Genomic DNA, 22,764 nt, shown 5'->3' with positions numbered 1-22,764 from the left:
AGCTCACAGCTGTAATCCTAGCACTTTTGGATACTAAGGTGGGAGGATTGCTCACAGCTAGTGTTCACAACCAGCTTGAGCAATGGAATGAGAACCTGTCTCTATGAAAGGAATAAAAAATGAGCTAAGAATGGTGGTACCTGTCTGTAGTCATAGCTCCTCAGAAGGCTAAGGCAGGAGGATCATTTGAGCCCAAGAGTTCAAGGCTACAGGGAACTATGATTGTACCACTGCACTTCAACCTGGGTGACAAAGGGATACCGTCTCCCAAAACACACACACACACACACACACACACAGAGACAAATACATATATAAATATATGTATATAAATATCCTATATATTTTACTTATGCATTTTAAATAGTTATGTTTAAATATATATGCATATTTATATACAAAATGTAAATATGTATATTTCACTTTATTTACTTATTTTTTGAGACAGAGTTTCACTCTTGTTGCCCAGGCTAGAGTGCAATGGCGCAATCTCAGCTCACCGCAACCTCTGCCTCCCAGGTTGAAGTGATTCTCCTGCCTCAGCCTCCCAAGCAGCTGGGATTACAGGCACCTGCCATGCCTGGCTAATTTTGTATTTTTAGTAGAGATGGGGTTTCTCCATGTTGGTCAGGCTGGTCTTGAACTCTTGACCTCAGGTGATCTGCCCACCTCCACCTCCCAGAGTGCTGGGATTACAGGTGTGAGTCACTGTACCTGGCCTATTTTATTTTATTATGTAATGAAGTCTCACCATGTTGCCCAAGCTGGTCTTGACCTCTTCAGCTTAAGCAATCTTCCTGCCTTGGCTTCCCAAAATGCTGAGATTACAGGTGTCTCTGCAGTGAGTCCTTCCATGCATTTGAAGTTCTGAGGCCCATCTAAGGACTTTACCATATTGCTTACATCCACAGAGTTTCTAGCCAGCGTGAGTCCTTACATGCTTATGAAGGGCTGAGGCAGATCTAAAGGCTTTCCCACATTGCTTACACTCATAGGGTTTCTCTCCAGTGTGAATCTTTTCATGATAGAGAAAAGAGTTGGAAGAAATGAAGGCTTTTCCACATTGTTTACATTTATAAGGTTTCTCTCCAGTGTGAGTCCTTTTATGATAGCGAATGGAATTGGAAGAAATGAAGGCTTTTCCACATTGCTTACACTCATAGGGTTTCTCTCCTGTGTGAGTCCTTTCATGCATTTTAAGTTGTGAGGCAACTCTAAAGGCTTTCCCACATTGCTTACATCCATAGGGTTTCTCTCCTGTGTGAGTTCGTATGTGCTTTTGAAGGATTGAGGCAGATCGGAAAGCTTTCCCACATTGCTCACACTCATAGGGTTTCTCTCCAGTGTGAGTCCTTTCATGATAGTGAAAGGAGTTAGAAGAAGTGAAGGTTTTCCCACATCGTTTACATTCAAAGGGTTTCTCTCCAGTGTGTGTCCTTTCATGGATTCGAAGATCCTTGACAAAACTGAAGGCTTTCTCACATTTCTCACATTCATAAGGTTTCTCTCCAGTGTGAGTCTTTTCATGATAGCGAAAGGAAGTGGAAGAAATAAAGCCCTTACCACACAGCTTACACTCATAGGGTTTCTCTCCAGTGTGTTTTCTTTCATGTACTCGCAGGTACTTGACAGATCTGAAGGCTTTCCTACATTGTGTACACTCATAGGGTTTCTCTCCACTGTGAGTCCTTTCATGATACTGAAAGGAACTGGGACAATTGAAAGCTTTACCACATTGTGTGCATTTATAGCGTTTCTCTCCAGTGTGACTTTTCTCGTGTCTTTTTAACGAACTGGGAGAAAAAAAGGCTTTCCCACATATGTTACAGTTATGAGGTCTCTCTCCAGTGTGCATTCTCATGTGTGTTTGAAAGCTTATAAGATAAGATAATGCTTTCCCACACTGCTTACATTCATAGGGTTTTTTTGCAGAGTGGATTCTTTCATGTCTACGAACAGAACTGGGAAACCTGAATGCTTTCCCACATTCCTTACATTCATAATGCTTTTCCCCACTGTGAGTTCTTCCATGTATTGAAAGGCTACTGGAATAACTAAAGGCTTTCAGGTGCCTATTAAGAGATGAAAGACCCATGCCGATTTCTCCACACACACTGCTTTCATGTGATTTTACTCCAGGAGTTTTCTTCTTCAGTGTGTCATCTGGAACCTGCGTCAAAACTTTTCCATGCTGATGACTTTCTTCACTTTCAGAGAGTCTCTCTTTTATAAGTCTTCTGTGAACAATGAAAAGCACATTATAATGGGTTTATCACTAATTTTAATTCATTTGCAAGTATAGCACTTGCATTTTTAACAGTGCCCAGTTAGCCAGGCGCAGTGGCTCACGCCTGTAATCCCAGCACTTTGGGAGGCCAAGGCGGGCAGATCACTGGAGGTTGGGAGTTCGAGACCACCCTGACCAACATGGAGAAACCCCGTCTCTACTAAAAATTAAAAATACAAAATCAGGCCGGGCGCGGTGGCTCAAGCCAGTAATCCCAGCACTTTGGGAGGCCGAGACGGGCGGATCACGAGGTCAGAAGATCGAGACCATCCTGGCTAACACGGTGAAACCCCATCTCTACTAAAAAATACAAAAAACTAGCCGGGTGAGGTGGCGGGCGCCTGCAGTCCCAGCTACTCGGGAGGCTGAGGCAGGAGAATGGCTTAAACCCGGGAGGCGGAGCTTGCAGTGAGCTGAGATCCGGCCATTGCACTCCAGCCCGGGCCACAGAGCAAGACTCCGTCTCAAAAAAACAAAAACTAGGCCGGGCGCGGTGGCTCAAGCCTGTAATTCCAGCACTTTGGGAGGCCGAGACGGGCGGATCATGAGGTCAGGAGATCGAGACCATCCTGGCTAAAACGGTGAAACCCCATCTCTACTAAAAAATACAAAAAACTAGCCGGGCGCGGTGGCGGGCGCCTGTAGTCCCAGCTACTCGCGTCCCAGCTACTCGGGAGGCTGAGGCAGGAGAATGGCGTGAACCCGGGAGGCGGAGCTTGCAGTGAGCTGAGATCCGGCCACTGCACTCCAGCCTGGGCGACAGAGCGAGACTCCGTCTCAAAAAAAAAAAAAAAAAAAAAAAAAAAAAAAAAAAAAAAAAAAAAAAATAAATAAATAAATAATAATAATAAAAAATACCATGCCCAGCAAAGTGTAGGCTTTCTGTCCTGTCTGAACATGAATGGAGCACATGTTATAAAAGATGGCCCAGCCATATCTCTTATCAAAAAAGATAATATTGATACAGGAATTTTAAATACTTTATTTTCATTATTATTATTTTTTTGAGACCAGGTCTCACTCTGTTGCCAGGCTGGAGTGCAGTGGCGTGATCTCGGCTCACTGTAACCTCCGCCTCCCAGGTTCAAGCGATCCTCCTGCCTCAGCCTCCCAAGAGACTACAGGCACACACCACCATGCCCAGCTAATTTTTTGTATTTTTAGTAGAGACGGGGTTTCATCATGATGGCCAGGATGGTCTTGATCTCTTGACCTCATGATCCACCTACCTCAGCCTTCCAAAGTGCTGGGATTTCAGGTGTCAGCCACCATGTCCGGCTTTTAAATGCTATTTTAAAGTAAATTATTTTATAAATACTGTCTTTGTCTGTTTGTTTTTGAGTCAGGGTCTCACCCTGTGGCCCAGGCTGCCCTCCAGTGATGCCATCATGAATCAGTGCAACTTCAAACTCCCAGGTTCAAGTGATCTTCCATCCTGACCTCCAAAAGGGCTGGATTATACATATAAGCCATGTCACACTTTATATGTTTCTAGGGAAGCTTTTCTAAGAATAAATACATTGGAACTAGGTTTATTTCTTATGCTTGCTTCTTTTTAACACTTTCTTCCATTCTAAGATCATCTACAGAGACATTATTTTCTCTTGTAAGTGCCAGTTACCTTAGGTTTCTCCTAGGATTTTGGTGCTCATCTTCAATGTACTGGTTGTTCCACTTTTTTCCTAAAATGCGAACCCAGAAAAAGTCCTGAATTAGTATAAAATTATAAAAAAGGTTACTTGATTCTATGTCCATGGCTCATTGCACCTGTGCCTTATTTATTCAAAGTATTCCCTGACCATATTCCAAATCACTCAACAGCACTGATGAGCTAGAAACACCTGTTTTTTAATTCACTAAGGGAAGTAATACTGTCATTCTTACCTATGGAGGCCAGGTTCCTCAAGGTTTCCTGCATCACTTCCCTGTAGAGATTTTTCTGGGAAGGATCCAGCAAAGCCCACTCCTCCTGGGTGAAGTTCACAGCCACATCCTCAAAGGCCACCAAATCCTGAAATATCCCACATGTAGACAGGAGGATGAGTGAGGCTGACAGCACTGGGTTCCTACACCCTGTTCCTAGGAAGTTCTCAGGATGCTATGGCGTGTGGACTCCAAACATTTATTCCATGACTTGGTCATCAGACCCCTTACTCTCCATCTACACTCACTTTTTTTACAGAAAACAATTTTGATGCTAGAATTGAACTCTGGATGGGGTAAAGCAACAGCAGAATAGGAAAATGTGTGTTTCTGGTGAGTCCAGGGAGAAAGGCGTGCTGCCTGGACTGCCCTTAATGTCTGAAGTATGGATCTGCAGCACCTGTCATAACAAACTCCTTTGAATTCATGAGCAAAACAAAGTTAACATTAGCAGCCCTAAGGCTGCATATTCTTGAAAATGCCTGTTCACAAAGTTTAACCTTTGTGATGACTAGAAAGTGGGTTTTGTTCTGATTCCAGTAGCAGAAGCCAAAAACAAAAAAAAAAAATGGATTTTGCAAGGGGCTTTATTAATCCAACTGATAAGAGAGTCTGGCTGGGCATGGTGGCTCACACCTATAAATCCCAGTACCTTGGGAGGCGAAGGTGGGTGGATCACCTGAGGTCAGGAGTTTGAGACCAACCTGGCCAACATGGCAAAACCCCATCTCTACTAAAAATAATAAAATTAGCCAGGTGTAGTGATGGGCTCTTGTAATTCCAGCTACTTGGGAGGCTGAAGCAGGAGAATCACTTGAACCCAGGAGGCAGAGGTTGCAGTGAGCCAAAAACGTGCCACCGCACTCCAGCCTGGGTGACGGAGCCAACTCTGTCGGTTAAAAAAAAAAAAAAAAAGGCCGGGCGCGGTGGCTCAAGCCTGTAATCCCAGCACTTTGGGAGGCCGAGACGGGCGGATCACGAGGTCAGGAGATCGAGACCATCCTGGCTAACACGGTGAAACCCCGTCTCTACTAAAAAATACAAAAAACTAGCCGGGCGAAGTGGCGGGCGCCTGTAGTCCCAGCTACTTGGGAGGCTGAGGCAGGAGAATGGCGTGAACCCGGGAGGCGGAGCTTGCAGTGAGCTGAGATCCAGCCACTGCACTCCAGCCTGGGCGACAGAGCATGACTCCGTCTCAAAAAAAAAAAAAAAAAAAAAAAAAAAAAATCTAATTGATAAGAGAGTCATAACTAAAACAAAAACTCATGAACAGAAACCTTTCTGGGAAACTGTACGTGAATAGAAAAACCTAAACTGGGCTTGGCACAGTGGCTCATGCCTGTAATTCCAGCACTTTGGGAGGTCAAGGCAGGTGGATCACCTGAGGTCAGGAGTTCAAGACCAGCCTGATCAATATGGTGAAACCCCGTCTCTACTAATAGATAATCCCAAGTGTTGGTAAACCACAAAAATAAAGACACACACATGAAAGGCTAGATGGTTGATCCGTACATACACTCTACTGGCATTATCTTTTACATTGGAATTTATCCATAATCTACAACCCAGTGACCTTTCCCCCAACATGTGAGAAATTTATGTTGCATTTTCATATGGCAAAAAAAAAAAAAAAACCAACCATGACATTGTCACCAAGGTCAAAAACTAAACTAAACCCAAAACCCATTAAGTAGTGAAATGCATAAGTAAACTGGGCGACCCATGACTCAACACAGTGGCATGTTTGCAACAGAATGAGGCAAAAAGTCAGAAACAAACCCTTTTGGTATAACATGAAAGGTACATTAATTGCAACACCAAGTTACTGGAAACTTCAAACAGCCAAAATTCTACTTTGTGATAATAGAAAATATGGCAGGCTGGGCGAGGTGGCTCATGCCTGTAATCCCAGCACTTTAGGAGGTGGACGTGGGTGGATCATCTGAGGTCAGGAGTTCGAGACCAGCCTGGCCAACCTGGTGAAACCCCGTCTCTACTAAAAATACAAAAATCAGCTGGGCTTGGTGGTGGGCGCTTGTGATCCCAGCTACGCGGGAGGCCGAGGCAGGAGAATCACTTGAACCTGTGAGGTGGAGATAGCAGTGAGCCAAGATCACACACTGCACTCCAGCCTAGGCGACAGAGCAAGACTGTCTCAAAAAAAAAGGCTGGGCGCAGTGGCTCAGCACTTTGGGAGGCTGAGGTGGGTGGATCACGAAGCACAGAGTCAGGAGTTCGAGACCAGCCTGGCCAATATGGTGAAACCCCGTCTCCACAAAAATACAAAAAGTAGCTGGGTGTGGTGGCAGGCACCTGCAGCCCAGCTACTCAGGAAGCTGAGGCAGGAGAATCACTTGAACCCAGCAGGCAGACGTTGCAGTGAGCTGAAATCATGCCACTGCACTCCAGCCTGGGTGACAGAGGGAGCTCCATCTCAAAAAAAAGAAAGAAAGAAAGAACAAAGATAATGCAGCTACAAAGAATAACAAAAAGAAGGCTGGGTGAGGTGGCTCATGTGTGTAATTCCAGCACTTTGGGAGATGGATCACCTAAGGTCAGGAGTTCAAGAACAGCCCAGCCAAAGTGGTAAAACCCCATCTCTACTAAAAATACAAAAATTAGCCAGGCGTGGTGGCAGGTGTCTGTAATCCCAGCTACTTGGGAGGCTGAGGAAGGAGAACCGCTTGGACCTGGTAGATAGAAGTTGTAGTGAGCAGAGATGGTGCCACTGCACTCCAGCCTGAGTGACAGAGCGAGACTCCCTCTCAGAAAAAAAAAAAAGAAAGAAAAATAATAATAATAACAGGCCAGGCACAGTGGTTCACGCCTGTAATCCCAGCACTTTGGGAAGCCAAGGCAGTTGGAGCATGAGGTCAGGAGTTCAAGACCAGCTTGGCTAACCTAGTGAAACCCCGTCTCTACTAAAAATACAAAAATTAGCCAGGCGTGGTGGCACATGCCTATAATCCCAGCTACTCGGGAGGCCAAGGCAGGAGAATCGCTTGAACCCAGGAGGTGGAGGTTGCAGTGAGCTGAGATCACGCCATTGCACCCCAGCTTGGGCAACAAGAGCGAAACTCTGACTCAAAAAAAAAAAAAAAAAAAAAAAAAAGGAAAAAAAAGAATAACCAACAGAATCAAAACTTTGACCACCTTTGTGTGTCACAGTTAAGTGACATCAAAGAAACACGCCAGAACTGCCCAAGGATTATTCATTTTCCTGGGTGGTGTTCCTGAGTATTTATGTTCTTACTGACATGGCATCCAATTTTAAAACATCCAATTTTGGCCAGGTGCGGTGGCTCATGCCTGTAATCCCAGCACTGTGGGAGGCCAAAGCAGGCAGATCACCTGCGATCAGGAGTTTGAGACCAGCCTGGCCAACATGGTGAAACGCTGTCTCTACTAAAAATACAAAAATTAGCCAGGTATGGTGGCGTGCATCTGTAGTCCCAGCTACTTGGGAGGCTGAAGCAGGATAATCGCTTGAACCCGGGAGGCGGAGGTTGCAGTGAGCCGAGATTGGGCCACTGCACTCCAGCCTGGGCGACAGAAAGAGACTCTGTCTCAAAAATAAATAAATAAATAAATAAGAAGCAATTAAACTGAACTGGCTATAGAACACTAAGACCCTCCACAAGCATACTGAAGTCAAATTCAAATCCAATTCACATAAATTTCTAATCTGTGGCCTGAGGAAACAATATCACTAAAGATTAATTTATAGGGAAATGAAATTTAGGCTTAACCAGGCAATTAATCTCTGATTACATAACCAAAAGTTTCACCTGTACAGACTGTGAAAATAGGTGATTCAAACATTTAAGCTGCTGGAACTCTAAATTATCTTGAGGTTTAAAGGAATGCGATTCTAGGGTTGAGACACCTCACAGGCAGTGGTAACAGAGCCAGCCGGAGAAGGGTCCATTCCCTGATTACAGATTAGCTTTCTTTCTTACCTATATTGTTTTGTAACACATTTTAAATGACTGAAGCAAGTCATGAAAGACCCCTTCCCTCTTAAGGATTGATTTCATTATAGACTAACTTCCCTCTTACTTTTCTCACACAAAGACTCCATGGCCATCACATCTTCTGAAGCTGGAAATGTTAAATTCACTTTTTTAAATACGAAAAGAAATGAAAACCTCTTGCAAAGAAAATTTTTAAAGGCCTGGGGCGGGCACGGTGGCTCACGCCTGTAATCTGATACAGGACAATCCCTTGTACCCGGGAGGCAGAGGTTGCAGTGAGCCGGAGACTGCGCCACTGCCCTCCAGCCTGGGGCAACAGGGCGAGACTCCGTCTCAAAAAAATAAAATCTGGTAAAACAAAAACAGGTCTTCTGGGGAAGGGAGCAGGGACTGGGATGGAATCACGTGGCAGAGACCAGCCTAGCCAATATCATGAAACTCCGTCTCTACTAAAACTACAAAAATTGGCCGGGCGCGGTGCACACGCCTGTAATCCCAGTTCCTTGGGAGACCAAGGTGGGCGGATCACAAGGTCACGAGGAGTTCGAGACCAGCCTGGCCAATATGGTGAAACCCGTCTCTACTGAAAATACAAAAATTAGCTGGGCGTGGTGGCTGGCGCCTGTAGTCCCAGCTACTCGGGAGGCTGAGGCAGGAGAATCGCTTGAACCCGGGAGGCGGAGGTTGCAGTGAGCCGAGATGGCGCCACTGCACTTCAGCCTGGGGCGACAGAGCGAGACTCCGTCTCAAAAAAATAAAATCTGGTAAACAAAAACAGGTCTTCTGGGGAAGGGAGCAGGGACTGGGATGGAGTAACGCGGCAGATAACAGCCCTCCTTCCTACAGCCTCCAAATTTTAGACAAAGCTTCACACACTCTCCATCCACCGCCACCTACAGAATCCCTCCACCACCTGTGCCTTCTAACCCCGCCTCCATGTGTCCCGCCTTTCGGCCAAAGTAACTTACACCTTCCCGGCACTGATTCATCATTCTCCTGCAATTCCTGTCTCCCTGAAATGAATAAAACCAAACTGTCGGCCGGGCGCGGTGGCTCAAGCCTGTAATCCCAGCACTTTGGGAGGCCGAGACGGGCGGATCACGAGGTCAGAAGATCGAGACCATCCTGGCTAACACGGTGAAACCCCGTCTCTATTAAGAAATACAAAAAAAAAAAACTAGCCGGGCGAGGTGGCGGGCGCCTGTAGTCCCAGCTACTCGGGAGGCTGAGGCCGGAGAATGGCGTGAACCCGGGAGGCGGAGCTTGCAGTGAGCTGAGATCCGGCCACTGCACTCCAGCCTGGGCTACAGAGCGAGACTCCGTCTCAAAAAAAAAAAAAAAAAAACTGTCATGAGCTGCCTCGGGACCGCTTACTCCGGGCTTCATGGGGTTGTGTTTCCCTCGGCCGAGGTCTCTCCTATTCGGCTCAGAATAAACTTATTCTACACGGTTTGGGTTTTTCCGTTACCAAATCACAAGCCAGGACTGGGAGTTTCTCATTCATTAATCGCTGTTTGCTAAAATAAACTCTCATTTTTTAACAGTGCCTCCGTTTAATTTTTAACTGGAGAAAAAAAGGAACTGGGGACCCCACAGGCCACCGCTCCTCCCACACGAACCCCACACCCGAGGCGGGATCCCCCCATGACCCTTCCGTGGTCCCTGAACCACGGGAGACGCGGGGCTGCGGGCGCGGAGCTGCTCAGAGAGGGAGCCGGGGCCGGGGCTGGGACCGCAGTTGCCGCGCAGGGACCTGACAGGACGCCCGGGGTCCCGGCTGCCGGCCCAGCCCCACCCAGCGGCCGAGGGGACGGAGGACCGAGCTGCGCCAGGGGGACTGTGACCGGACCCCAGCGTCGCTGCAGGGAAGCCTGGGCCCCGCCACAGCGGGTTCCTCTCGGTTCCACCCCGCCCCTCCTTTCGCCTTGGGACCCCCCAGCCCAGCGTGCTCACCATTTCCGCGCTTCGAGGTATCCCGGCGTCCTCTCTAAAGGTCCCGCGAATAGTGCAGCTCACCTTGCAGTCGACAGAGCAACAGCAGCTACGGCGGAAGTAACTGGTCCCTCTCAGAGCAGGAAAGACCCACACCTTAACAGGCGCGAACAGCTCTCGGAGTGAAGCGAGCGGGAATGCAATCTCCCCTTCCCTGGAGGACAGTGGCAGGGCCCCGCCCTAGCGCCCCTGATTGGATAGGGGTCTAGACTCCGCCCCCTTCCCTGAGTGACGGCAGAAGCCCTGGGTAACCTGGCGCTGCAGAGCCAAAGTGACCGGTTCTGGCCACACTTTCCAAGGTCAGCTCGGTACCTCCCTCCCACCTTTACTTTGAATATTTGCCTTGGGCTGGCCCGACGCGGTGGCTCACTCCTATAATCCCAGCACTTTGGGAGGCCGAGGCGGGCGGATCACGAGGTCAGGAGATCGAGACCATCCTGGCTAACATGGTGAAACCCCCATCTCTACTAAAAATACAAAAAAAAAATTAGGTGGGCGTGGTGGCGAGCGCCTGTAGTCCCAGCTACTCGGGAGGCTGAGGCAGGAGAATGGCGTGAACCTGGGAGGCAGAGCTTGCAGTGAGCCAAGATCGCACCACTGTACTCGCGCCTGGGCGACTGAGTGAGACTCTGTCTCAAAAAAAAAAAAAAAAGATAAAATAAAATATTTGTCTTCGACCAAACTTGCTGCGAATTGCTAGAAGGGGCACTGTCGTCTTCCTCACTCGGTGAGCTGTCCCTGCTCGCCTGGCTGATCCCTGTCTTTATTATTTAAAAATTTAAAAAGTGGCCGGTAGCCGGGCACAGTGGCTCACGCCTGTAATCCCAGCACTTTGGGAGGCCGAGGCAGGTGGATCACCTGAGGTCGGGAGTTCAAGACCAACCTGACCAACATGGAGAAACCCCGTCTCTACTAAAAATACAAAATTAGCCGGGGTGGTGGCGCATGCCTGTAATCCCAGCTACTGGGGAGGCTGAGGCAGGAGAATCGCTTGAACCCGGGAGGCGGAGGTTGCGGTGAGCCGAGATCGCGCCATTGCACTCCAGCCTGGGCAAAAAGAGCGAAACTCTGTCTCAAAGAAAAAAAAAAAAAAAAAAAAGTGGCCGGGCGTGGTGAGACCAAGTCTCTACTAAAAAGATAAAGATAAGTAAATAGATTAGGGCCAGGTGTGGTAGCTCATGCCTGTAATCCCATCACTTTGGGAGGCCGAGGCGGGTGGATCACTTGAGGTCAGGAGTTCGAGACCAGCCTGGCCAACATGAAGAAACCCCATTTCTACTAAAAGTACAAAAATTAGCCAGGTTTGGTGGCTGGCTAATTTTCTAGCCAAGCCTCTTCCTTTCTCACTCTGCTAAGCTGTCTTGCTACTAAACCTAATTTACTGACCTCAGGTTGCTATATAATCTTCTTTTTTATAGCTGGGTGGGTCTTCATTCTGAAGGTTCCCATGTATACATGTTAAATACATTTGCATGCCTTCTTTTCTATTAATCAATCTGCCTCAGATCAATTAGTTTTCAGCAAACCTTTAGGACACCAAGAGTCTATGACCCCCACAAAGCCATCCCCTTGTCTCAGGGCAGGAGGGGAAACAGGTCAAGCATGCCTGTTCCAGGAGGGAGAGACAGATATCCTGCAGTGGGGCAGGAATTGGGATGAGGCATGGCCAAGGCTTCCTCACATACACCCATCTTCTCCTCACAGTGTGGAAACTCTCCCTCCTCTCCACACCTTCGTTTTCATTAGCAGGAAACTCTCACCTGGAGTCGGTTTCATCTTATTACCGGAAAGGGGTACCAATCTAGACCCCAAAAGAGAGTTCTTGGATCTCATGCAAGAACTAATTCAGGGTGAGTCCATAAAGTAAAAGCAAGTTTATTAGAGAGTAAAACAAAAGAATGGCTACTCCATAGGCAGAGCAGCAGCATGGTCTGCTTGACAGAGTATATTTATAGTTATTTCCTGATTATGTGCTAAACAAGGGGTGGATTATTCATGAGTGTTCTGGAAAAGGGGCAGACAATTCCCAGAACTGAAGGTTCCTACCCCTTGTTATACCACATAGGGTAACATCTGGACATTGCCATGGTATTTGTAAAGTGTCATGGCACTGGCGGGAGTGTCTGTTAGCATGTTAATGCATTATAATTAGTGTATAATAAGCAGTGAGGACCACACGAGGTCACTTTCTTTTCTTTTCTTTTTTTTTTTTTTTTTTTTTTTTTGAGACAGTTTCACTCCCTCACCCAGGCTGGAGTGCAGCAGGACAATCATAGCTCACTGCAGCCTCTCTGCCTTCCTGCAGCCTCTGCCTCCCGGGCTCAAGCAATCCTCCCAGCTCAGCCTCCCGAGTAGCTGAGACTACAGGCGCAGGCCATGACAACCAGCTAATTTTTGTATTTTTCGTAGAGATGGGGTATCACCGTGTTGCCCAGGGTGGCAGAGGTCACTTTCATCGCCATCTTGGTTTTGGTGGGCATTCTGTTTTATCAGTGGGGTCTTTATGACCTGTATCTTGTGATACCAGTCCTGCCATCCTCCTAGCTCATCCTGTGACTAAGAATGCCTAACCACCTGCAAGTGCAGCCCAGTAGGTCTCACCCTTATTTTACCCAGCCTCTATTCAAGATGTCAGGCCTCTGAGCCCAAGTCAAGCCATCGCATCCCCTGTGACTTGCACGTATACACCCAGATGGCCTGAAGTAACTGAAGAATCACAAAAGAAGTGAAAATGCCCTGCCCCACCTTAACTGATGACATTCCACCACAAAAGAAGTGAAAATGGCGGGTCCTTGCCTTAAGTAATGACATTACCTTGTGAAATTCCCTTTCGTGGCTCATCCTGGCTCAAAAAGCTCCCCCCCCAGCACCTTGTGACCCCCACTCCTGCCTGCCAGAGAACAACCCCCCTTTGACTGTAATTTTCCTTTACCTACCCAAATCCTATAAAACGGTCCCATCCTTATCTCCCTTCCCTGACTCTCTTTTCGGACTCAGCCCACCTGCACCCAGGTGATTAAAAAGCTTTATTGCTCACACAAAGCCTATTTGGTGGTCTCTTCACATGGACGCTCATAACACAAGATGAATTCACTCCGGTTCAAACACTCTGACATTCTGACTTTATAAATAAAGTCAACTTTAGAAACCCTTTGTTCATAACACAACCTAATTTGTTCTCTGAGCCTGACCTTCACAGATTTTCTTCATATATATAAATTACAGTCTGTCCCCAGCGACCCTGTGCATGCCAAAACCAAAACACTGCTCAGAAAATAGCTCCAGGCTTCAGAGGTACAACCCCAGATAGGACAGAATCCACAAACGCATCTGCACGTTGGTCTTCTGCCTTCCAGGTCTCTGCAACTTCCTAGAATCCACACTCCTTCTGGAGCTGGAGGCCACCTTCAAGGAGGGTCCGGCTTCTGCGGAAGCCCCCAGGGGAGCTCCCTTTCCCTCCTTTTGCAAACTCCAGACTGGCCTCAGCGGGGCGTCATTGGCCTCGGGCTCTGCTGCCCCCTGCAGGTGATTTAACCGCTTCTCACCCCGTTATTCAGTTGCTAGAGACAAACACCCTCAATCCCAGTTTGTAAGACACCAGCAGCGTCTCTGCCTTCCTCCTGTGGCGTTTTTTGTTTGTTTGTTTGTTTTGAGACTGAGTCTCGCTCAGTCCCCCAGGCAGGAGTGCAGTGGCGCGATCTCGGCTCACTGCAAGCTGCGCCTCCCGGGTTCACGCCATTCTCCAGCCTCTGCCTCCGGAGTAGCTGGGACTACAGGCGCCCGCCACCAAGCCCGGCTAATTTTTTTGTATTTTTTTTTTAGTAGAGACAGGGTTTCACCGTGTTAGCCAGGATGGTCTCGATCTCCTGACCTCGTGATCCGCCCGCCTGGGCCTCCCAAAGTGCTGGAATTACAGGCTTAAGCCACTGCGCCCGGCCTCCTGTGTGTTATGTATGACAAGGAAAAACAGGCTGGGTGCGGTGGCTCATGCCTGTAATCCCAGCACTTTGGGAGGCTGAGGCAGGCAGATCACTTGAGGTCAAGAGCTGGAGACTAGCCTGGGCAATATGGTGAAACCATGTATTAAAAATACAAAAAAAAAAAAAATGGCCGAGCGCAGTGGCTGATGCCTGTAATCCCAGCACTTTGGGAGGCCAAAGTAGGCAGATCACGAGGTCAGGAGTTCGAGACCAGCAGCCTGGCCAACATAGTGAAACCTTGTCTCTACTAAAAATACAAAAAATTAGCTAGGCGTGGTGGCAAGCGCCTGTAGTCCCAGCTACTTGGGGAGCTGAGGAAGGAGAATCGCTTGAACCCGGAAGGCAGAGATTGTGGTGAGCCGAGATCGCGTCACTGCACTCCAGCCTGGGCAACAAGAGTGAAACTCCGTCTCAAAAAACAAAAAACAAAAAACAAAACAAAAAAATTTGCCAGGTGAATAGCTTGAACCTGAGAGGTGGAGGTTGCAGTGAACCGAGATGGCACCACTGCACTCCATCCTGGGTGACAGAAGGAGACTCCATCAGAAAGAAAAGAAAGGAAGGAAAAAGGAAGGGAAGGGAAAGGGAAGGAAGGGCAGGGGAGAGGAGGGGACGGTAGGGGAGGAAAGGGGGTCGGAAGGGGTGTGCAGCCCAGGAGGAGAATGAAGGGGGCCAGGGAGGCTTAGTCAGTGGGTGGTGGGTATGTGGGTGTGTGCCCTGTCAGCCTCGCATTGTGCAAAAGATCAGAATTCGGTTGTGAGTTTATGAAAGTGAGAAGCAGGGAATGGCCATTCTGGAAAACACACACTTCAAAGAAATGGGCTCAGTTCTTCCTTGCTCAGACTTATTTTCACAACCCCAAACCCTCTGCAGGTCATATTTCCTTCTCTCATTTTGGTCTTGGCCTGAACCCTACCTGCTTTCCTTGCACCCTTGTTCCCAGACCAAACCGAGGATTGGGCTGCTTATTCTCTGTGCTCAATAACCAGATGCAGATGAACTGAGAAAGAAGAGAGTTGCTTGCTTTTTTTTTTTTTTTTTTTTTTTTTTTTTTTTGAGATGGAGGCTTGCTCTGTCACCCAGGCTGGAGTGCAGTGGCGTGATCTTGGCTCACTGCAACCTCCACCTCTCCGGTTCAAGTGATTCTTGTGCCTCACTCAGCCTCTTGGGTAACTGACATTACAGCCATGCACCACCACGCCTGGCTAATTGTTTTCTTTTTTTTTTTTTTTTTTTTGAGACAGGAGTCTTGCTCTGTAGCCCAGGCTGGAGTGCAGTGGCGCGATCTCGGCTCACTGCAAGCTCCGCCTCCCGGGTTCATGGCATTCTCCCGCCTCAGCCTCCCAAGTAGCTGGGACTACAGGCGCCTGCCACCACACCCGGCTAATTTTTTGTATTTTTAGTAGAGACGGGGTTTCACCGTGTTAGCCAGGATGGTCTCAATCTCCTGACCTCGTGATCTGCCCACCTCAGCCTCCCAAAGTGCTGGGATTACAGGCGTCAGCCACCGCGCCCGTCCCATGCCTAGCTAATTTTTGTATTTTTAGTAGAGACTGGGTTTCACCATGGTGGCCTCCAACTCCTGGCCTCAGTGATCTGCCCGCCTGGGCAGCCCAAAGTGCTGAGATTACAGGTGTGAGCCACCGCGCCGGGCCTAGGTTTTTAATGGTATTCCCAAAGAAACACAAATCATGCCATGAGCGTGTCCTCTCTAGAAAAATAATTAAATACAATGGTTGAAGTAAGAGTGGAAACTCCCCCTTGGAGTCTTCTCCCTAATGTGACACAAACATCGTGGGTGAGTTTCCCAGACAGGATTCCTCCACAACTTTTTTTTTTTGAGACAGAGTTTTTGCTTTTGTTGTCCAGGCTGGAGTGCAATGGCACGATTTCGGCTCACCAAAACCTCCGCCTCCTGGGTTCAAGCGATTCTCCTGCCTCAGCCTCCCAAGTATCTGGGATTACAGGCATGCACCACCACGCCCGGCTAATTTTTGTATTTTTAGCAGAGACGGGGTTTCTCCATGTTGGTCAGGCTGATCTTGAACTCCCGACCTCAGGTGATCCGCCTGCCTTACTCTCCCAAAGTGCTGGATTACAGGCGTGAACCACTGCACCCGGCTTCCCCCACAACTTATTACAGACTGCCCAAAGAGTCAGGCAAAACAGTGCTAGCATCCTCGTTTTCTCTGAAAAATGTGTGCTATCCCTCCCCTCGGCCTCTCGCACACCCTACTCCCTGTCTTTGCTTTCTTCCTGCCCCCCATTATGTCCAGCCAGTGCCATTGTGTCCAGACCGTGGGTTCCTCAGTGGCCATTGCCTCCACCACCATGATCTGGAAATTTTTTTTTTAATTAATAGAGATGTGGGCTCACTATTTTGCCCAGGCATTTCTTGAACTCCTGAGTTCAAGTGATCCTCTGGCCTCAGCCTCCCAAACCGATAGAATTATGGGCGCAAGCCACCATGCCCAGCCTAGAAGTCTTTTAATGCATTTACATTTTCCTAGAATTTTCCTTCTTTACATATACACACAGGAGGAAAGCAGGGACTCTGTTGGTTTCTTGTTTTTAAAAGATGAGATTGAAGATCTTTTTGTCTGATCATGGAGGTGAAATGCAGGTGAATAACCTGCAGTGGGGCAGCAAAGCCTGAGGCCAGTGACTCCACGCTGAGGCCAGCCTGGAACCTGCAAAGGGAAGAAAATGGAGCTCCCCTGAGGGCTTCCCAGGCAGCCCTCCCTCCCCTGTAGGTGATATCCAGCTGCGCAGAGCAGCTGTAGAATGGGTGTGGATTCTGAGAAGGTGCAGAGGCCTGGAAGGCTGGAAACCTTAGTGCAGATCCCCGGCAGGTTCTGTCCTTTTTGGGTTTGCATGTCTGGAGCCTGGAGCCATTTTCTGGACAGTGCTTTGGTTTTGATATGTGTAGGGTCACTAGGGTCATATTGTAATTTGTATATATAAAGAAAATGTGTCCAGGCACCCTGGCTCTTGTCTCTAATCCCAACACTTTGGGAGAGCGAGGTGGGTGATTAGGTTGAGCACCGGAGTTCAAGATCAGCCTGGGCAACATGGTGACACCCCATCACTACAAAAAATACAAAATTTAGCTGGGTGTGGTGATGCATGTATGTATCCCCAGCTACTCAGGAGGCTGAGGTGGGAGGAACGATTGAGCCCTGGAGGCTGCAGTGAGCTGTGATCGCACCACCACACTTAAGCCTGGGTGACAGTGAGACTCTGTCTCCAAAAAAAAATGTGTGGTAAGTCAGGCTCAGAGACAGAATTGTTTGGGATGTTGAGAAAGAGTTTATGAAGTTAGCAGTTTATTTAGGTCACAAACTTAAACTCACCCCAGGTGAGAGTTTCCTGATGGTGAAAATAAAGTTCTGGAAGGAGGGAGCATTTCCACACTGTGACGAGGAATGTGGGTGTGAGAACGCCTTGGCCTTGCCTCATTCCAAATTATCTTGCCCTGCAGAACATCTGTCTCTCCCTCCTGATGTAGTCTTGCCTGGCCTCATCTGGGCTCCCCTCCTGCTCTGAGGCAAGGGGATGGCTTTGATGGGGCAATAGGCTCTTGACCCCCAAAATATTTGCTAAAATATCATTGACATAAAGCTGATTAATATGAGAAAAGGCATATGAACTTATTTAACATGTATACAGGGCTGCCTTTAGTAAGAAGACCCACCCAACAATAAGACAGAAAAGCTTATATACCATCTTGAGGCTGTTACCAGAAAGGGGTTCTAATTCAGACCTCCAGAGAGTTCTTGGTTCTCATGAAAGAACTCAGGGTGGGTCCTTAGAGTAAAGAGAAAGCAAGTTTATTAGAGAAGTAAAGTCTCACGCCAGGAGCGGTGCCTCATGCCTGTAATCCTAGCACTTTGGGAGGCCGAGGCTGCCAGATCACCTGAGGTCAGGAGTTCAAAACCAGCCTGGGCAACACGGTGAAACCCCATCTCTACTAAAGATACAAAAAAATAAGCCAGGCTTGGCTGCATGTGCCTGTAGTCCCAGCAACTCGGGAGGTTGAAGCAGGAGACTTGCATGAACCCGGGAGGTGGAGGTTGCAGTGAGCTGAGATTGTGCCACCACACTCCAGCCTGGGCAATAGAGCGAGACTCCACCTAAAAAAAAAAAAATGAATTGAGTTTAACATCAGTAATAATTATAACTTTTATGTTAAATTATTGTGTGTCACATAAATGACCAGACCTTAACAATGGATGTTCTTGGCCGGGTGCGGTGGCTCAAAGTGCTGTAATCCCAGCACTTTGGGAGGCCAAGGTGGGTGGATCATGAAGTCAGGGGTTCAAGACCAGCCTGGCCAAAATGGTGAAACCCCGTCTCTACTAAAAATACAAAAAATTAACTGGGTGTGGTGGTACATACCCGTAATCCCAACTACTCAGGAGGCTGTGGCAGGAGAATTGCTTGAACCCAGGAGGCTGAGGTTGCAGTGAGCCAAGATTGTGCCACTGCACTCCAGACTGGCAACAGAGTGAGACTCTGTCTCAAAAACAAACAAAACAAAACAAAACAAGGCCGGGCGCGGTGGCTCAAGCCTGTAATCCCAGCACTTTGGGAGGCCGAGACGGGCGGATCACGAGGTCAGGAGATCGAGACCATCCTGGCTAACATGGTGAAACCCCGTCTCTACTAAAAAATACAAAAAACTAGCCGGGCGAGGTGGTGGGCGCCTGTACTCCCAGCTACTGGGGAGGCTGAGGCAGGAGAATGGCGTAAACCCGGGAGGCGGAGCTTGCAGTGAGCTGAGATCCGGCCACTGCACTCCAGCCTGGGCAGCAGAGCGAGACTCCGTCTCCAAAAACAAACAAACAAACAAACAAAAACAACAAAAACAAACAATAGATGTTCTAAGATTTGTCATCTACAACTGGTTTCGGTTTAATTATTATTTATTTATTTTTTTTTTTTTTTTTGAGACAGAGTTGCTCCACCACCCAGGCTGGAGTGCAATGGCGCGATCTTGGCTCACTGCAACTTCTGCCTCCCAGGTCCAAGTGATTCTCCTGCCTCAGCCTCCTGAGTAGCTGGGATTATAGGTATGCACCACCACGCCTGGTTAATTTTGTATTTTTAGTAGAAACAGGGTTTCTGCATGTTGGTCAGGCTGGTCTCGAACTCCCAACCTCAGGTGATGTGCCAGCCTCAGCCTCCCAAAGTACTGGGATTACAGGCATTAGCCACTGCGCCCAGCCTAGTTCGATTATTTTTAAGTTAGTTTTATAATCAGCTATAGGACTTTAACAGGTGCTATTTCTGTTAACTTTAGAAATTGTAGGCAAGTTTCTGATAACTTTAGAAATTGTAGCATTAAAATAATAATAAAAAAAACCCAGGCCGGGCGTGGTGGCTCAAGCCTGTAATCCCAGCACTTTGGGAGGCCGAGACGGGCGGATCACGAGGTCAGGAGATCGAGACCATCCTGGGTAACACAGTGAAACCCCGTCTCTACTAAAAATACAAAAACTTAGCCGGGCGAGGTGGCAGGCGCCTGTAGTCCCAGCTACTTGGGAGGCTGAGGCAGGAGAATGGTGTGAACCCGGGAGGCGGAGCTTGCAGTGAGCTGAGATCCGGCCACTGCACTCCAGCCTGGGTGACAGAGCGAGACTCCGTCTCAAAAAACAAACAAACAAACAAACAAAAAAACAAAAAAAAAAAAAACCCAGGTGGACGAGAAACAAAAAAATAAAAATAATTTTAAAACTATAAGACTCCTGTCAAGTACTAATGTGTTCATAAATGTTGAGCAGAAGTTTATTACATAGACTGAACTAAGGAAGACTGAAATAATCTTTTTATAGCTTTTTGTTTAAAATATTGCTAATTCTTTTGTTTTTCAAAGTCCAGAAAAACATTTATTTTGTTTTTTGAGATGGAATCTCACTTTGTCACCCAGGCTGGAGTGCAATGACTCAATCTCAGCATCTCGCTCACTGCAACCTCCGCCTCCCAGGTTCAAGTAATTCTCCTGCCTCAGCCTCCAGAGTAGCTGGGATTACAGGCACCTGCCACCAGTCCCGGCTAATTTCTGTATTTTTTGGTGGAGACTGGGTTTTGCCATGTTGGCCAGCGGGTCTTGAACTCCTGACCTCAGGTGATCTGCCTGCCTTGGTCTCCCAAAGTGCTGGGATTACAGGCATGAGCCACTGTGCCTGGCCATAGGTCTCACTTTCTTTTTCTTTTCTTTTTTTTTTTTTTGAGACGGTGTCTTGCTCTGTAGCCCGGGCTGGAGTGCAGTGGCCGGATCTCAGCTCACTGCAAGCTCCACCTCCCGGGTTTACGCCATTCTCCTGGCTCAGCCTCCGGAGTAGCTGGGACTACAGGCGCCCGCCACCTCGCCCGGCTAGTTTTTTGTATTTTTAGTAGAGACGGGGTTTCACCATGTTAGCCAGGATGGTCTCGATCTCCTGACCTCGTGATCCGCCCGTCTCGGCCTCCCAAAGTGCTGGGATTACAGGCTTGAACCACCGCGTCCGGCCAGGTCTCACTTTCTTTATGGCCCGGGACAAATAGCCCTCCTAAACAAATAATGTACATAACTCACAAATTTCTTGTTTACCATCAAAAACCTCGATTTATCAAATATTTCAGCTGACAGAACAATGCAAGCTCCCAAGTTGCACTCTATAAAATCTCTAGCAAACCTTTGTGTCTTTGCAGCCAGCTCCCTTCTCTGGTTCTGCCTGTTGCCTTCTTGCAAGGTACTTTCATACTTTCCTTAATAAATCTGCCTTTTTTTCTTTTCTTTTCTTTTCTTTTTTTACCTACAACTGTCTTGGTAAATTCCTCTTTTTTTTTTTGAGACGGAGTCTTGCTCTGTTGCCCGGGATGGAATGCAGTGGCACAATCTCGGTTCACTGCAGCCTTTGCTTCCCGGGTTCCAGCGATTCTCCTGCCTCAGCCTCCTGGGTAGCTGGGATAACAGGCAGCTGCCACCACGCCCGGCTAATTTTTGTATTTTTAGTAGAGATGGGGTTTCGCCATGTTGGCCAGGCTGATTTCGAACTCCTGACCTCAGGTGATCCACCCGCCTCGGTATCCCAAAGCGCTGGGATTACAGGCGTGAGCCACCCCGCCCGGCTTTCCAGACTTTTAAAGGTGTCAGACTCTCAATTTCTCCCGGATTAGGGAAAGAGAAAAGAGGAGAGGGGGCATGGCTTCACTAATGGAGATACACCATAGATGCAAATTTCCTCCCCAGAAGACAGCTGTGCAAGGGCAAAGCTGCAGCCTTTCCAAATTGCCGAAGAAATATATTTTGGAATAAAATATTTTAATTGCTTTCACCTCTATTAAACCTGGAGTCTGGAACTCCCTGCACACATTTATGACATTGTGCAGGACGAAGAAACAGGGACAGACCATTGACAGAGACACTTCTAGTAATTAAGACGAGCAAGTTTGGCCGAAATGCAAATTTTCAAAAAGCCCGGCGCAGAGAAGGAACTTGACCTTGGACTGTGGCTAGAAGCGGTCGGTCCTGCTGGGCGTGGCCCTGTTACCCAGGACTTCTGCTGTCACTCAGGACGCAGGGGGCGGGGCCTGGCGCCCTACCCAGTCAGAGTCGCTGGGGTGGGGCCCGGCCAACTGTTTATCCGCTGGAAGAACTGGGTAGTATTCCCGCTCTCCTCAGTCTTTGGCTCCGCCAGCCGGGGGAGGTTGGCACCCCGTTTTTCCTGCTCTGAGAGGGACCGGTTGCCATCGCCATACTTCTGTAGCTCTGTGGTCTGCGTTGTGACTGCTCTGGACGTGGGAGTTACCTGAAAGCGAGGAAATGGTGAGAGTGAGCCCGCGCTGGGAGTTCCGAGATATGGGGCGGGTTGGCAGGGGCTGGTTGGAACCCAATGGAACTGGCTGTGCCGGGACCCGGACCTCCCCGCGGCGACTCCGGGTCTGGGGCCCGAGCACCCCTGGCGCGGCTTGGCCTTCCGTCCAGTCCGCCGCCCGGTGCGGCTAGGCCGACAGCTGGAACCCCGGGCGCCCTGTCTCGTCTCTGCGCCGGGACCGCGGCCCCAGCCCCAGAGCCCTCTCTGGACAGCTCGGCACCCGCAGCCCCGAGTCTCTCCATATTGTGCGGGGGTCACGGGAGGGTCACGGAGGCAATCCCGCCTGGGGTGTGGGTGTTATGCCCAGACCGTTTATTCCCGGAAGAAGACCACCAGAGTCCAGAGTCAAAGCTAAGCAGCAAAGATCTTTATTACAGGTTGGAACCTGGAACTCTCACTCGCTCGCCCGCAACGAGACGGGCAGGAGAGTTCCCCCACTGAGCTCCGAGCAGTGTTATATAGTCTAAGAAAAGTGGGCATAGGATTATTATACAAATCAGATATATGATTGGCTAGTGTTTGAACAAGGCGATTTGGCTAACTATGATTGGTTCCCGCCATTTCTGATATTTCGGTTCAACCTTTGAGGTGGGAGAGCAGTTTTACACAAAGGCAGTTAATTATATTGCGTCAGGTTGCCCAACTGGTTTATGGCAGCAAGAGTTTATCTTACTTAAACACGTCTTGTGACCTTGCCTCAGAACTTACAAAATCTCTGGTACGTGCAGAAAAACAGGTACTCACAGAAC

At 48.4% G+C, this 22,764-nt stretch overlaps 3 protein-coding genes across 3 annotated transcripts in view; all 3 read right to left on the bottom strand.

Moving 5' to 3' along the window:
- Positions 1–22,764, bottom strand: part of LOC126942481 (zinc finger protein 44) — a 414,080-nt gene that overhangs the window by 22,829 nt on the left and 368,487 nt on the right. The gene's annotated exons all lie outside the window — the stretch shown is intronic.
- The window catches only part of ZNF823 (zinc finger protein 823), a 445,525-nt gene that overhangs the window by 240,794 nt on the left and 181,967 nt on the right, over positions 1–22,764 (bottom strand). The window lies entirely within an intron of this gene.
- ZNF878 (zinc finger protein 878) lies at positions 432–22,257 on the bottom strand. Its single transcript, XM_050771878.1, has 6 exons — positions 22,045–22,257; positions 21,744–21,949; positions 10,138–10,330; positions 4,172–4,298; positions 3,909–3,969; positions 432–2,237 (listed from the first exon to the last, which is right to left on the bottom strand). Exons 1-6 carry the CDS (start codon positions 22,255–22,257, stop codon positions 917–919), a joined length of 2,121 nt encoding a protein of 706 aa, XP_050627835.1. The 3' UTR covers positions 432–916.

This window comes from Macaca thibetana, chromosome 19, assembly GCF_024542745.1.
Source record: "Macaca thibetana thibetana isolate TM-01 chromosome 19, ASM2454274v1, whole genome shotgun sequence".
NCBI lineage: Eukaryota > Metazoa > Chordata > Mammalia > Primates > Cercopithecidae > Macaca > Macaca thibetana.
This window is presented reverse-complemented; position numbering and strand designations above follow the sequence as displayed.

Coding starts and splice junctions, on each gene's coding strand:
- ZNF878 (XM_050771878.1), bottom strand. CDS start 22,257: ATGGAGAGACTCGGGGCTGCGGGTGCCGAGCTGTCCAGAGAGGGCTCT. Junction 10,331..21,743: donor ACCCCAGCGACTCTGACTGG/GTAGGGCGCCAG, acceptor ACTGTCCTCCAG/GGAAGGGGAGATTGCATTCC. Junction 3,970..4,171: donor GAGGAACCTGGCCTCCATAG/GTAAGAATGACA, acceptor TTCGCATTTTAG/GAAAAAAGTGGAACAACCAG.